Source organism: Monopterus albus, unplaced genomic scaffold, assembly GCF_001952655.1.
Source record: "Monopterus albus unplaced genomic scaffold, M_albus_1.0 scaffold60.1, whole genome shotgun sequence".
Classification (NCBI taxonomy): Eukaryota; Metazoa; Chordata; class Actinopteri; order Synbranchiformes; family Synbranchidae; genus Monopterus; species Monopterus albus.
Genome location: NW_018127940.1, coordinates 172822 through 185959, shown reverse-complemented (window position 1 = coordinate 185959; position 13138 = coordinate 172822). Strand labels below are relative to the sequence as shown.

At 40.5% G+C, this 13138-nt stretch overlaps 1 protein-coding gene across 2 annotated transcripts; it reads right to left on the bottom strand.

Moving 5' to 3' along the window:
* Nucleotides 1-403: 403 nt before the first annotated feature.
* On the bottom strand, nt 404-11741 carry mlip (muscular LMNA-interacting protein). 2 transcript variants are annotated; one of them, XM_020603125.1, is made up of 10 exons: nt 11653-11741; nt 9722-11311; nt 9008-9079; nt 8414-8491; nt 8246-8329; nt 8078-8137; nt 5195-5242; nt 4747-4809; nt 4501-4626; nt 404-1371 (listed from the first exon to the last, which is right to left on the bottom strand). In XM_020603125.1, exons 1-10 carry the CDS (start codon nt 11698-11700, stop codon nt 1216-1218), a joined length of 2325 nt encoding a protein of 774 aa, XP_020458781.1. In that variant the 5' UTR covers nt 11701-11741; the 3' UTR covers nt 404-1215. The 2 variants fall into 2 exon arrangements, with proteins under 2 accessions (XP_020458781.1, XP_020458782.1); XM_020603126.1 differs by having other exon boundaries at nt 5195-5239.
* Nucleotides 11742-13138: the final 1397 nt, after the last annotated feature.

The window sequence follows — 13138 nt, the reverse complement described above, 5'->3', positions numbered from 1 at the left end:
AACGGTATAGATAATGGATGGATGGATGTTGCAGCAGGGAGTGGATACTGTAAGACGGCAGCGATCACCTACACTGTTTTAGGTCCCATTTTTCCTAGAGTCTCTCTGAGGCTGAACAGGCTTTTTTTTGAGGATTTATAATCAGGTATAACATTATAACGATGACTGGCCTGTAATGCCCCTACTCTGCAAATGAAAGAACTTTCTATATTCCCTTTAAAAGAGCCAATGAATTAGATACATACACTAGATACCCATTTTTTTCTTACTTTAAGCAGGCAAATTTTATAACTTTTATAGCTTGTATTAGATGTGGAAATAGAGTATAGCAATAGGAACATGTAAAACCCAGACCAGGAGGCAGGATAAGGAAGAGTTTAGAGTAACTGTAGCAGCTCTGTCTCATCTTTAATGAATTTGGGCAAGTTTACAGTCTGTTAACCTCAGTTAGTTATCCATGTTACACATCAACAATACTGGTTAAAATATGAACAGAGCATAAAGCTAACATGAACCTCTGTTTTGCTTGTCCAAGTAACGTTGACACATGAAATAACAGTCCGACCTTACATTTTTTCCTTATTGTATTCATAATACTAGTTTGACACTGCAATACGAGAACAGTGCTATTTATTTAGTCCTATACATGAAACATGGTGGTGATGGTGATGATGCCCTTTTTCTTTGGGACATGTGGCTTTAAGGTGCTAGCATACTATATCACAACAGGGCATCAGATAGGCGAATAGCTTTGGCAACCCTATCCTGCAACAGCTTTCTTGAGGCCTGTGCCTGACTATTTTTGTAACCGAAACCAGCAGTCTGACATTCACACATACTTTGTGTCATGATTGGCCAGCTGTGCGGAGGTGGGAAAGTAAATGGGCCTTAGCTTCAGGCTTTCAGCATGTCATACATGCATGCATCCATCAAGTTGACTTGCATTTTAAAATACATCTGCAGGAAACCGGCCAACTCAGCCAGAGATGGTGTTTTCTACCAACTGATGGTGCTGATCAGTTGGCTAGAGCCAGTCAATTCTGACACTTGTCACTTCAGACAGGAAAATTTTGTGGTAGCTGGTTTGAGTGCTAAAACCACAGTTTATCGTAGGAGACTACACAGCCATACATATGGAGATGTACTTCAGTAATTCAGGTGTTTCAAATGCTTCCATGCACCTGTGAGTAGGACTTAACGACGTTGTAGCATCTTTCATAGAGTGACTGACTGGTCTTCCGGCTCTGTAATCTGCAAATCACATGCTGAGAATGAACTTTTTCTTTCTGACTTCCTCTCTTCTTTCAATACTTGACCTTTGGAACTTGTGTAAAAACCTTTCCCTGCCTCTTCAGGATGCATATTTTCCACCTGCAAAAGAAAAAAAGGTGCATTGGTTTCAAAGTTGACACAGGATTGTGCCATTTCCAGCAGCTCTAGTGGTTGGTTTCCGTTTAGACTAATTTCATCCCACAGTAAAATAGCTTGAAATGAGTTCTCCCTGAGGCTGCCTGTGGCTCACGCTGGGATGAATACTGATTGTGTGTTTGATTGTAATTATTCCAGATTGGACTCCAATCAACTACTTTGTTTGCTTCTCAGATTTTTTGAATTGATGAGTTACATGACATTTGGGTGTGCTGTTTAGCCCTTTTGTGTGTCTAAACTATAGACAGCTCTCAGAGGTAAAGCCACCGAGACGCAGTCGCCCCCCTGGTGGCTTGTTGCAGTATAGGTCATAAATCACATCTCCTCTATGTTAGTGGATGGGACATGAGCCAAAATAAAAACTCAAAGTACAAATCAAATAATGTTTCCCAGAGGTGATTTTTGTGGCTTTTGGTAGATATTATCACACTGATGTGTGTGCAACTGGTCAATTGTCTGGTAAGACTATTTGATGGCATAAAAATTCAGTGGATATGACAGAATGTGGTTGCAAAATGCCAAGATGGCAGCCCTGTTGACAGTATTTTGATTTCATTTTTGCATAGTGGAGGGAAGTGGTGACGTGATGTCTATATTTATACACAGTCAATGGTTTGAACATACTGAAGGCATTTTACCATCAAATGTTTAGCAGACTGGCGACCTGTCCAAGGTGTACCCCATTTCTCACTATAACTCTGATTTACAAAGCTGTTGTAAGATATATTTTTCCTCTGTTGGCCGGCTGCTTCTCCCTGCTTCCACTCTATTGTGCTAAAGTGAGGCTAAACACATCCTAGACTGATGTGTTTTTATACAGGAGGGACAAAAATGAAATTGGTATCAATTTTCTTATCTCTCAAGGCGGCAACAAAATATCAGCAGAGCCTAAAAGACACACATCTGAACTGTGCTCATGCTGATGCTCTCAGAATAGCATTATCCTATCCAAATAATAGTATACACAAGATAAACACACAGCTTCAAATGTTTCCAGCAAGATAGTGGGCTGAGCAGAAGTAACTTTCTCTTCAGCGTAAGTTGTTTGATGTGTGAAGGTCTGAAAACATGTCAGAGCCTTGGCAACTGAAGAAAAGAGAATCATCCCTCGAAGGACTTCACGAGGCTGACTTGACAACAGGAACAGCGAAGATGTGTGCCCAGCTGATTTAGAACTGACAAAGTTCCCATAAAAATAAGAATTAGTTTTAACAGCACAGCTACACTGGGTAACTGTAGTGTAGCTCGTCGTATACAAGGCTTATTTTAGTTGTAATGAAAACAGGAATCTGTTACCATAAAATAAGAGAGAGCTTTGCACTATTGTAAATGTCCTGTTAATTTTGTCCTAATGGAGATGACTTCAGTTTGACAGATGGAGGCTGTCCACATTTTCTCAACTTCACATTGATAGAGGACTTTATTTCATATACCTACATTAATAGACATGCAGAGTAATCTTAAGAGAGAGACTGACAATATACCTGGTTTACACTAAACTGAACTGCCAAACTTATTATGGGTAGAGTTTTAAATCATATGTGTTAAAGCTCCTATTTGTAGGATTTGTACATTTTGGAAATTGGACTCAACACTTTAACACTGCAGAAGACAGCCATGCTCACTGACACACAGGGGCAGAAATACAGTCTAATTTATATTTAAAATAATATATGCCATCAGAGTAATCTGTAAAATGCTATAGTCACATAATCGTTCTGCATATTAGGACTGAAAGCTACACTCTAGGTTAAAGAGCTGAAATGAATAAAAGTGAAAGGGTTCATAGATGAGTAATTTAAAGAACATTATTAGTATTAAAATATTTAAATAGTCAATTTGTGGAAAACGTAGACACTTAAAATATAAAGCAGTTATTGAAAATGTTCATATTACACTAAAAATCTTTTTGTCAAATATCTGTTAATTTGGGGAAGGGTTATGGTTAGGCATTTAGTTCTGATGGTTAAGGTAAAGGGTTAGGGAATGCATTATGTCAATGAGTGTCCTCACAAAGATACAAGTGTGAGTGTGACTGCTATGGAAATCAGTGCATTTGTTCTGTCTCACTATAACAAACCTTTTCATCCCAGAATCCTGTGTTCACGGAGCATTAAAGCTTCTTGTTATGCAGTCACCTCAAATATTTTACTTTTCTCCAGGTGCAGTCTTAGGAGGCACTTCCTGTTAAAGTCTGAATCAAACTTTCAATTTTGAATCATTAAGAGGTTTCATATTAAAATGTGATACAATAATACCACATAAAGAGTTTTGATATATGAAAATAACAGACAAGGAAGAGATGACTGGTTTTGGAGCATGACCAGAACGTTAGGGAAAGTAAACAACACCCAGGCTCAACAACTTTACACTCTGTGATGAAACTTTCTAAAGCTTGTTTACTTACTATTTATTTCTAGAGTTCAGTGTTTTCAGAAGGCAAAAGAAGACTAATAAATTAACCATGAGAATAGTCTATTTGATCACATATACAGTACAGTCTGTATTTCCCAGGTCGAGAAAGTATCAAACTCTTTTATTTTCTTAAACTTTTTAGAAAATTGTTCTCATGTTTGAGTCTGACACATTCTACAGTGTTATGAATATACAACTTTATATTCTGTTTAAGTATACTAATATCACTGCTCTCTCAAGAGGAATTTAAAAACTGATGGTGTTGTTCACACATTCTTTGCATACTCCTTTGCAATTGTTGTAAATATACAATGTTTTTGCCAGATTTTGGTACAATATGACAAAAATATTGGCATGTTTGGAACATTCCTGGTATATGCATCGACGGCAGAGAAATCGATTATAGTCTGAGAAGTGTTTGTAGTCATATGAACTTTTTCTGCTGTGAAAACTTGATAAGAGTTGGAGTCCATTGTAAGTCTTCACAAAATTTATGAGACGTCTTTAAGCAGTCACATTTCAAGTCCAGGAAAAGTGTGCCAGAAAGAGACCTTTTAGTATCTTGGTGTCTTTTAAGACATAAGCTACTGTCTATATGGATTTGAAAACAAGAGCAGTCACAGGAACCTGTACCATCAACTAATGCCACCAGCCTACCTTTCTGTAGTCAGTTAAAGTCTGCTTTGCAACAAAGCGCCTAAGCGGCTTTGGATGAAATTCTTCTTTATCCTCCACTGTCAGTCTTGGAATGGCCGTCATTGGGCGAATAATGCCCGGCTTTGTCTGGACAGAATGACAAAGTTTTACAGCAGAGAAGAATTCAGTCTCATAAGTTGCTCTGCAAAACGCTTTATATTGTCAGTGTTATCAAACTTGGAGCAGGACAAATAATTGGATGAGTACCGTTTTAGGATCTGTCAGCTTTCTTCCCACACCAGTAGATGGGTGCAAGCTGCATATAGATGCCTGAATGAGAAAATGTGGAAGAAAAAGCAGGTAAAAGCACATGCCCTTCAAACAACACATCTTTGTTCATGCATGAGACACCTGCAAACATGAAAATAATATACCCAAAATAAAATGGTTATAGCTGAAGTGAAGTTAAAGATGCTAACACTTTGGATTTGCAGCTACAAGCCTGAACCGATTCTGTGCCAAAGTCACTGATGATGACACTAAAAATGAGCATTCTGCATTGTTATAAAGACTAAATGGAATCAGGAGACTTAAAGCTTTCAAACAATGTGGAATTTGAGTCTGGTCCAAACCAGACCACATCTAAAACCCCTAAACTGGCACCCCCTGGAACAAATTTTAATTCAGGAGACAAAACGGTCTGACTCTCACTTACATATTTGGTTTCACGTCCCAAGGACTTTGGAAGTGATGACTTATTCTGCTGAAAGTGAAAAAAGAAAAAGTTTTACTTGATCTTCATCTAGTGGGTAAAGGGAAACATTTTAACGATTCAGTCTTGCAGAAAAATGTCTGAAACGAAGAAGATGAAAAGAAATCCTTCACGGGGACTGAACATATTTGGAGATTGTGAGTGTACTCACATCTGCAAATATGTTCAGTAAACCTAAAGCAAAATTTTGTCTTTATCAGTGCACATGCCCAATATTTTATTCTTATTTATATTTAAGTTCAAGTCATTGTTTCTCTTCTTGCTGCCTTCTCTTCTTCTCCACGATTTCAAGTCACACATTGTTATCACACTAACCTTGATCTTGGGGAAGCTTCTAAATTCATACCACACTGACGTCTCACGGATGACAGTGTACACACACACACACACACACACACACACACACACACACAGACACCTTTGTTCTCTCTGTAACCACAGGAAGATTTCTCCTTTGAGCTCACTTCCAGTTTATGTTTCAGTAAAACACAGTACAGAGCACTTTCTACTTTCTCTTATATCTTACTTCAATTTTTTGAGATGAAGTCCAAGCACATTGTTTTACTGTAACATCTAACTACTGAACACCATGCACTTGACAGTTTTTTCAATAGTCATATATTATTTTATATTTTTGTATTTAGCCATAGTATTTTTTCCATATGTCTTTTGAATTTCGACAGGAACGAAGCTGAACCACTCTTAGATATAAGATACTGCAGATTTATTGCTTTTCTTTTTGAGGGGAAAAAGCCCGTGGACTCGTCTGTGGGTCGCATAAAGAGGGCAGCAGCCTGTGTTGGCTCTCCTTCATGGATAACTTGAAGTAACAGTTAGAAGTAAGCGTGTTAAGCTGGAAGTAAAACTGAAAACTACAGTAGTTAGCTAGCTAGCCCTGATAGGGTGGCTACTTGGCTGAGCCGGGCATACAGTGGTGTGAAAAAGTGTTTGCCCCCTTACTGATTTCTTATCTTTTTGCATGTTTGTCACACTGTAATGTTTCAGATCGTCAAACAAATTTATATATTAGTCAAAGATAACACAAGTAAACACATCATGCAGTTTTTAAATGAAGGTTTTTATTATTAAGGGAAAACAAAATCCAAAACTATATAGCCCTGTGTGAACAAGTGTTTGCCCCCCTGTCAAAACACTGGTTTATCGCACCTGAGTTCAATTTCTATAGCCACACCCAGGCCTGATTACTGCCACACCTGTTCGCAATCAAGAAATCACTTAAATAGGACCTGCCTGACAAAGTGAAGTAGACCAAAAGATCATCAAAAGCTAGACATCATGCCGAGATCCAAAGAAATTCAAAAACAAATGAGAAAGAGAATAATGAAGCTCTATCAGTCCGGAAAAGGTTATAAAGCCATTTCTAAAGCTTTGGGACTGCAGCGAACCACAGTGAGAGCCATTATCCACAAATGGCGAAAACATGGAACAGTGGAGAACCTTCCCAGGAGTGGCCGGCCGACCAAAATTACCCCAAGAGCGCAGCGACAACTCATCCAAGAGGTCACAAAAGACCCCACAACAACATCCAAAGAACTGCAGGCCTCACTTGCCTCAGTTAAGGTGAGTGTTCATGACTCCACCATAAGAAAGAGACTGGGCAAAAATGGTTTGCATGGCAGAGTTCCAAGACGAAAACCACTGCTGAGCAAAAAGAACATAAAGGCTCGTCTCAGTTTTGCCAGAAAACATCTTGATGATCCCCAAGACTTTTGGGATAATACTCTGTGGACAGACGAGACAAAAGTTGAACTTTTTGGAAGGTGTGTGTCCCATTATGTGTGGCGTAAAAGTAACACCGCATTTCAGAAAAAGAACATCATACCAACAGTAAAATATGGTGGTGGTAGTGTGATGGTCTGGGGCTGTTTTGCTGCTTCAGGCCCTGGAAGACTTGCTGTGATAAATGGAACCATGAATTCTGCTGTGTACCAAAATATCCTGAAGGAGAATGTCCGGCCATCCGTTTGTGACCTCAAGCTGAAGCGAACTTGGGTTCTGCAGCAGGACAATGATCCAAAGCACACCAGCAAGTCCACTTCTGAATGGCTGAAGAAAAACAAAATGAAGACTTTGGAGTGGCCTAGTCAAAGTCCTGACCTGAATCCAATTGAGAAGAAATTGAACTCAGGTGCGATAAACCAGTGTTTTGACAGGGGGGCAAACACTTGTTCACACAGGGATCTATAGTTTTGGATTTTGTTTTCCCTTAATAATAAAAACCTTCATTTAAAAACTGCATGATGTGTTTACTTGTGTTATCTTTGACTAATATATAAATTTGTTTGACGATCTGAAACATTACAGTGTGACAAACATGCAAAAAGATAAGAAATCAGTAAGGGGGCAAACACTTTTTCACACCACTGTAATTTAGGGAATAGTTTGCCAAGAGTTAGAAGAGATTTAAACCACTCTTATATCTGCCGACAGCCGAAAGCTTAGCTGAAGATAAAGACAAGAACAACTTGGCTCTGTCCAAAGATAACAAAATCCACCTGCCTCTCTAAAGTTCAATAATTTTAGGTTACGTGCAGTACATTTTGATGTCACACATGAGGAGACAGTCAGGCACAGATTCACCTGTAAAACCACAAACTGTGTTATATACACCTCAGTTTCTGAACCATCTTCTGCTCCAGCTTCTTGTTTACTGTACAGATATTAGAGTGGTATTAATTTTCAAATTGAACTATAGATAAAAAGCATATTTGCTAAAATGTCAAACTATTCTTTCATGAAGCCTAAACTCAGGAGTTTATGATCTTCCCACACTGCTTCACATGCTGTTAAAGAAACATGCGTTACCTGGAAACCAGCGCTGGTCGTTGATGATCCAGCCAGCTGAGGTGATGGGGATGTTTTGCACTTAAAGGTTGCAAAAATAAACCAATTTCATTACTTTTAATTTTACAAACATCCAATAAACATGTTGTTTAAATGTATATGATTACTCCTCAAATTAGCTAAACTCACTGGTGGAATGGAATTTGCCAATATCTCATCAATAACTGTGTAAAGTTCTTCTGACTTTTGCCGGAGCTGAGCAGGTGAGCACATCTGTAAAAAGCACAGGTTTACTATGTTACTAGTCTGTTGAGTGATGTGCACAGTGAAAACCAGCAGCGACGCGTGCAGTAATACCTCACTGTGGGTGTCTGAAACACTTCTGTCCAACGTGTCACAGGAGCTGGTTGCTCTCTCTACCTGCTCATCAATCGCCTGTGAACACAAAGCAGAGTGAACAGATGGAGCTCCCTGCTGAGACCTCTGCTTCCTTTGAGTCATTACACACTAGTCTTAGACAGCATCTCCAAATAATTTACATTCATCCACCCTGTGTTCCTGATAGACGGTGCTCCCTCCTCTGCAGCTCTACATGTATCTGCCATATTTTCATGTCTCTCGGCATGAGGTGACTTTTAATGAGATTTAAAAATAGCTGCTCTTTCAGTTGCACTACATGTTGCTTGTAAATCCTTATGAAACAGGTTGTCTGTCCTTTTTTCTTGTCTCAAATTTTGTAATTAGGAGTGTAAACCTAAGCTTGAGCTTTTTATGTAAAAAGCCCCCATTTTATTTCCAGGTTTCTTCAGCTTAGACGTTTATTCCAATTTTACATTCTTTGTGTATATACTGTAGCATCATCAGTTTCTTATTAGGGCTTCATATAGCTGGATATCATTAAGAGGATAACTAGATAAATTAGTGGGATTACAGTCAAATAAGGGAACTGACCTGCTGATCCAACAGAAGGGTGTTTGTGGGAATTGCAGCGAGCGATTTGTAGCCTGGCTTAATCTTGTGTGTCTAGATTTTAAAGAGAGAGAAGAGCAGACAACAAATATAAATGAATTTATTAATGGAATTTGAATAATTTAGATGAATGTTGTAAAACACCTCGTCAAACTTCACCATAGAGCGTTTGTTCTGCATTCCTGTAGGCATGCTTTATCTCACACTGCTGTAGGCTACTAATCATGCAAAACAGCCAGCCACTGTTCATCTGCTCTCACGGCACTGGGGAAACCACATAGTTTTGTTGCTTCTCAAATGGCTCGTTTCCCTAAAGAGCTCAGTTACAACCAAACTTTTCCACACTGACGGGCAAGAAAACTAGACAATTCCTGATGGCTAATACTGACAATAGTTGTCTGACCTAGAATCTGGAGTTTTAAAAAGCTGCTACAACAATTTTACAATGATGGGTTTCCTCTTCTACAACATATGACATTTAAGATCTTTCAAATCACCAGGAAGCAACAATCTGTAACAACATTAGTAAATATAGACATCTAAAAACAGCTCCACACAGAGAGCAGCACTTGATATCCTCATATCAAGTGAGTGAAATCTGTTTTTAACTGCAAAGCACAGGAGAACAACATGTCAGAGAGCATATTAAATAATATCATCAGTTTAAACAAGTCATATGGCAAGCAGAACAGCTACCTTTCTTTTTTTACCGTCCCTGTCACTGCAGTCTGATATTCCACTCCCTGGCCGTGGGGAGGGCGTGGGGCTCAGGGAGAAAGCAGGGGACAGGGTTAGCTCTCTGACTGGTGGAGCAGGGGAAGGCGTAGGCGTGGGGGAGCTGGTGGGCGACGGCCATCCAGGGAAAACAATGGGTATGTAGCATGAGGGGGGCAGGCAGTGAGCTTTGTGAAAGCCATGAGACGGTGTGGAACCTTTGGAATCAGGGCAGCTCCTCTCTGACTCACACCTCCCTGTGATGGTTTGTAAAGGAGTCGGAGGTGATGGTGCATCTGTGTGTGCAGAGAACACTGCGACACCGGGGGGGTCTGATTGAGAAATCTGAGGCTGAGGAGGGCAGACCGGTGGAGATCTCAGTCGTTCAGAAAGCAGCCGAAGCCTTAAAAGAGATGAATTAGACGAGTGACTCTGCTTCTTGGGTGCAGAGGTTTTTTGCTCATTAAGTTTAGGAGATGGGGGGATGAGTTCTTTGAGGTTATTATCTGCATGGCCCTTGAGGTACATGTGCAGGTTGCTGGGTTTCAGCTCGTGGGACTTGGAAATGGATATGTGTGTGTGATTGGAAGTTGGACAGTCTGATATTTCTTCATGCTTTGGTAGAGAAACAGATTTGAAGTTTGAACAAAACATAGGCAGTGGAGGTGGGAGTAGTGTGTTGCGCTTCACTGGTGGGGGTGATGTAACCTGCTCCCTTCTAGGCACACTGCTTGAGCAAATATGTTCCGAGCATCTTTTAACTTGAGGTTGAGGAGCAGTGACAGATCTATTAGGTTTCCTGTGAGCCTGGCTTTGAAAATCTGTCGATGGTGATGAGGGGAACCGTGAGGAAATCTCCAGGGGAATGGAGGCCACACTGGAAGCTGCAGAACAGGCTTTACAGAAGGACAGGGTCACAGGGTTAACAGGCCAGCAGGGGGTGTAAGGCCTCTTCAGGGCAGACGATAGAACAGGAAGACGACCTTTCCTCAGAATGGCAGTGAGGAGGGAGAGTCGGGTGAGAGGAGGCCGGCGCCGTGGACGGGACTGGGGACAGACGGAGCAGGACAGGCTCCCGCAGGATGAGAAACAGGTTTGAGGGATGTTAACCAGACTAGTGCCAGGAGCCAGAAAATGCCTCCTGAACTGGACGACAGCAGGGGAGAAGATGCCAGAGCGGACAGATGAGCAGGCAGAGATAGTGCAGCTTAAAGTGACAGGAGAGGTTACAGAGGAAAGGCGCATGGCAGACCAGCTCTTCTCTTTGTCTGAGCCCTCTGAGAGGATGGACTCTCTGGATGAAGCCGGTGTGGGGAACAGGTCTGTGGAGTCTGTGGGGCTCATTTTGTCTTCCGACACAGACGCTCTATTTACAAAGCAACCCAAGCTAACCTCAGCACGTTCAGAGGAATCGCGACGCTGCTGCTGCGAAGTGCCCTTGTGTTTATCAGCAGCTGTTTCCATAGAGGCCGTCAGGGCAGCTAAATGACTGGATGTATTTTCAGACTGAGAGCTGACTGAAGGAGAGGCTTTGGTGTCAGAGAGGCTCATGGGATCCAGTGAAGGCTTCCACTAAAAGAACAAAACAAGTGTAGGCAATTACTGAAAATGAACTTTCATTTCAAGCTTTTGAAGAGTCAAAAATGTGCTGTAATATTTGCATATTAACTTATTTTTAGATTAAGCTGTTAAATTTGAAAAGTCATAGTTATGTAAATCTTTTTTTCAAATTATCTCCCGACATGCAGTATTGTGCATGTCAACAATGAAAGTGTATATTCGCAGCTACCTGTAACTCAATGCCCTGCAGAAATGCATAGCACACACATACAAATATCTATACTGTACAATGCCCATAACAGCTTTCTGTCATGGTTTCCACATGACATTGAGAGTGCTCATGTTGTACTTACCTGACTTTTTGTCTCTGGTTGGGTTATGTTTCCTGCTCCTCCCTCCATGAAGTCCTTGATAAAGACTACTTCTGCCTTGAAAGCCTCTCTGTCCGACACGTCCTCCTGACAGGAGAGAGTGAAGCAAACATTTAGGAGGAACTGAGCCAGTGAAACCTGAGAAAACCAGAGGTGAAGTTTAGCAAGCCTCTCTGAGCTTGGGGGTGTGTGCTTGGTTTCACCACACCACATACCCCACATGGACAATTCACATGCACATACACATGTCCTGCCTCCAGAGCTGAACAACTGAGGCTGGGTCGCTGTACACGGGCAGCTTTAGAACCGTCTCCAAAGAACTTGTTTAGCATTAAGTACAAACCAGTAGTAAGACTTTACATTTATCTATTTATTTATCTGTTTTGTTAATGTATTCATATCACTAAATTAGGGTGGGTGCAAATTCATGTTGGACAAAAACAAACTCATTCTGTTGTTACAGAAACATTGCCGTTGCATCCTATAAGATAGGACAGGTTTATTTTAGATGCATGAACCCAAGTTAAAAGAATATTCTAGGATAATGTGCGTGACATTTAGGTGGAGCTAAAATGGGTACTGTGACTGCTTATGACAGGCATCATTACTGATGATCGCCCACATTTGTGGTAATTATGGTCCTCAAAATGCACAGGGTACTGCCTTATAATGACAACCTTCAGTTTCCCTGACTGCTGTTCATTCGCCTTAGGCAGTAATCAAACCCATGAGTGGCCAGGAAGACATTTATTGCTGGAACTGCTTAGGCCAGTAATATTACATGTGTTAACAATAGTTATATTTTGGACTTAATGCAGAATTTTCTGTGTGTAAAATAACTGACATGTGACATGCTGACTGGAAACAACATTAAATCTACTGTCAAAACCTTCTATTACTTTAATTTATCACGTTTAGTTAAATAAAATAGGACAAACACATGAGCTCAGTTTATTCTAGTGACTCTTTAATATTAGTTGAACTAAGTGTGTTGGCAGGAATCGAAACAAAATGTCTCAGAGCAGTTGTACTGGTTATTTCAGTACCAGTCAGACATTTGGACACACTTTCCTGTTCACTTCACTGGTAGTGTATGCTCACCTGCTGTCACCAGTCTGAACACAGTCTGCACAAAGGCTAAGTAGGAATAGAAAAGAAACTCCTGCCTTTTGGAATAGGATGATAATTAGACATGGAAGCTCTGAACATCGTGTTGTATAAATGTAAACTGCAAATGACCTGGGCATTACATTGCTGTATTACTGCAAAAGTCATGCAATTTATTTCTTTTGAAGAGGACATTTTGACAAGCTCTAAATCACAGTGGTGACTTAATGAGCTGGCATCTGTTTCACGGCTAATCCTTTACATTCTGCCCGTTGCAATCTGAATATATGCAATTACACTCCGCCCACAAATTTCAGCTCTTTGGTTGTCATGCAGCTTAACCATAGGTGAATTGATATCA

Coding starts and splice junctions, on each gene's coding strand:
- mlip (XM_020603125.1), bottom strand. CDS start 11,700: ATGGAGGGAGGAGCAGGAAACATAACCCAACCAGAGACAAAAAGTCAG. Junction 8,138..8,245: donor TGGCAAATTCCATTCCACCA/GTGAGTTTAGCT, acceptor GCAACCTTTAAG/TGCAAAACATCCCCATCACC. Junction 1,372..4,500: donor CTTTAACTGACTACAGAAAG/GTAGGCTGGTGG, acceptor TTTCTTTTGCAG/GTGGAAAATATGCATCCTGA.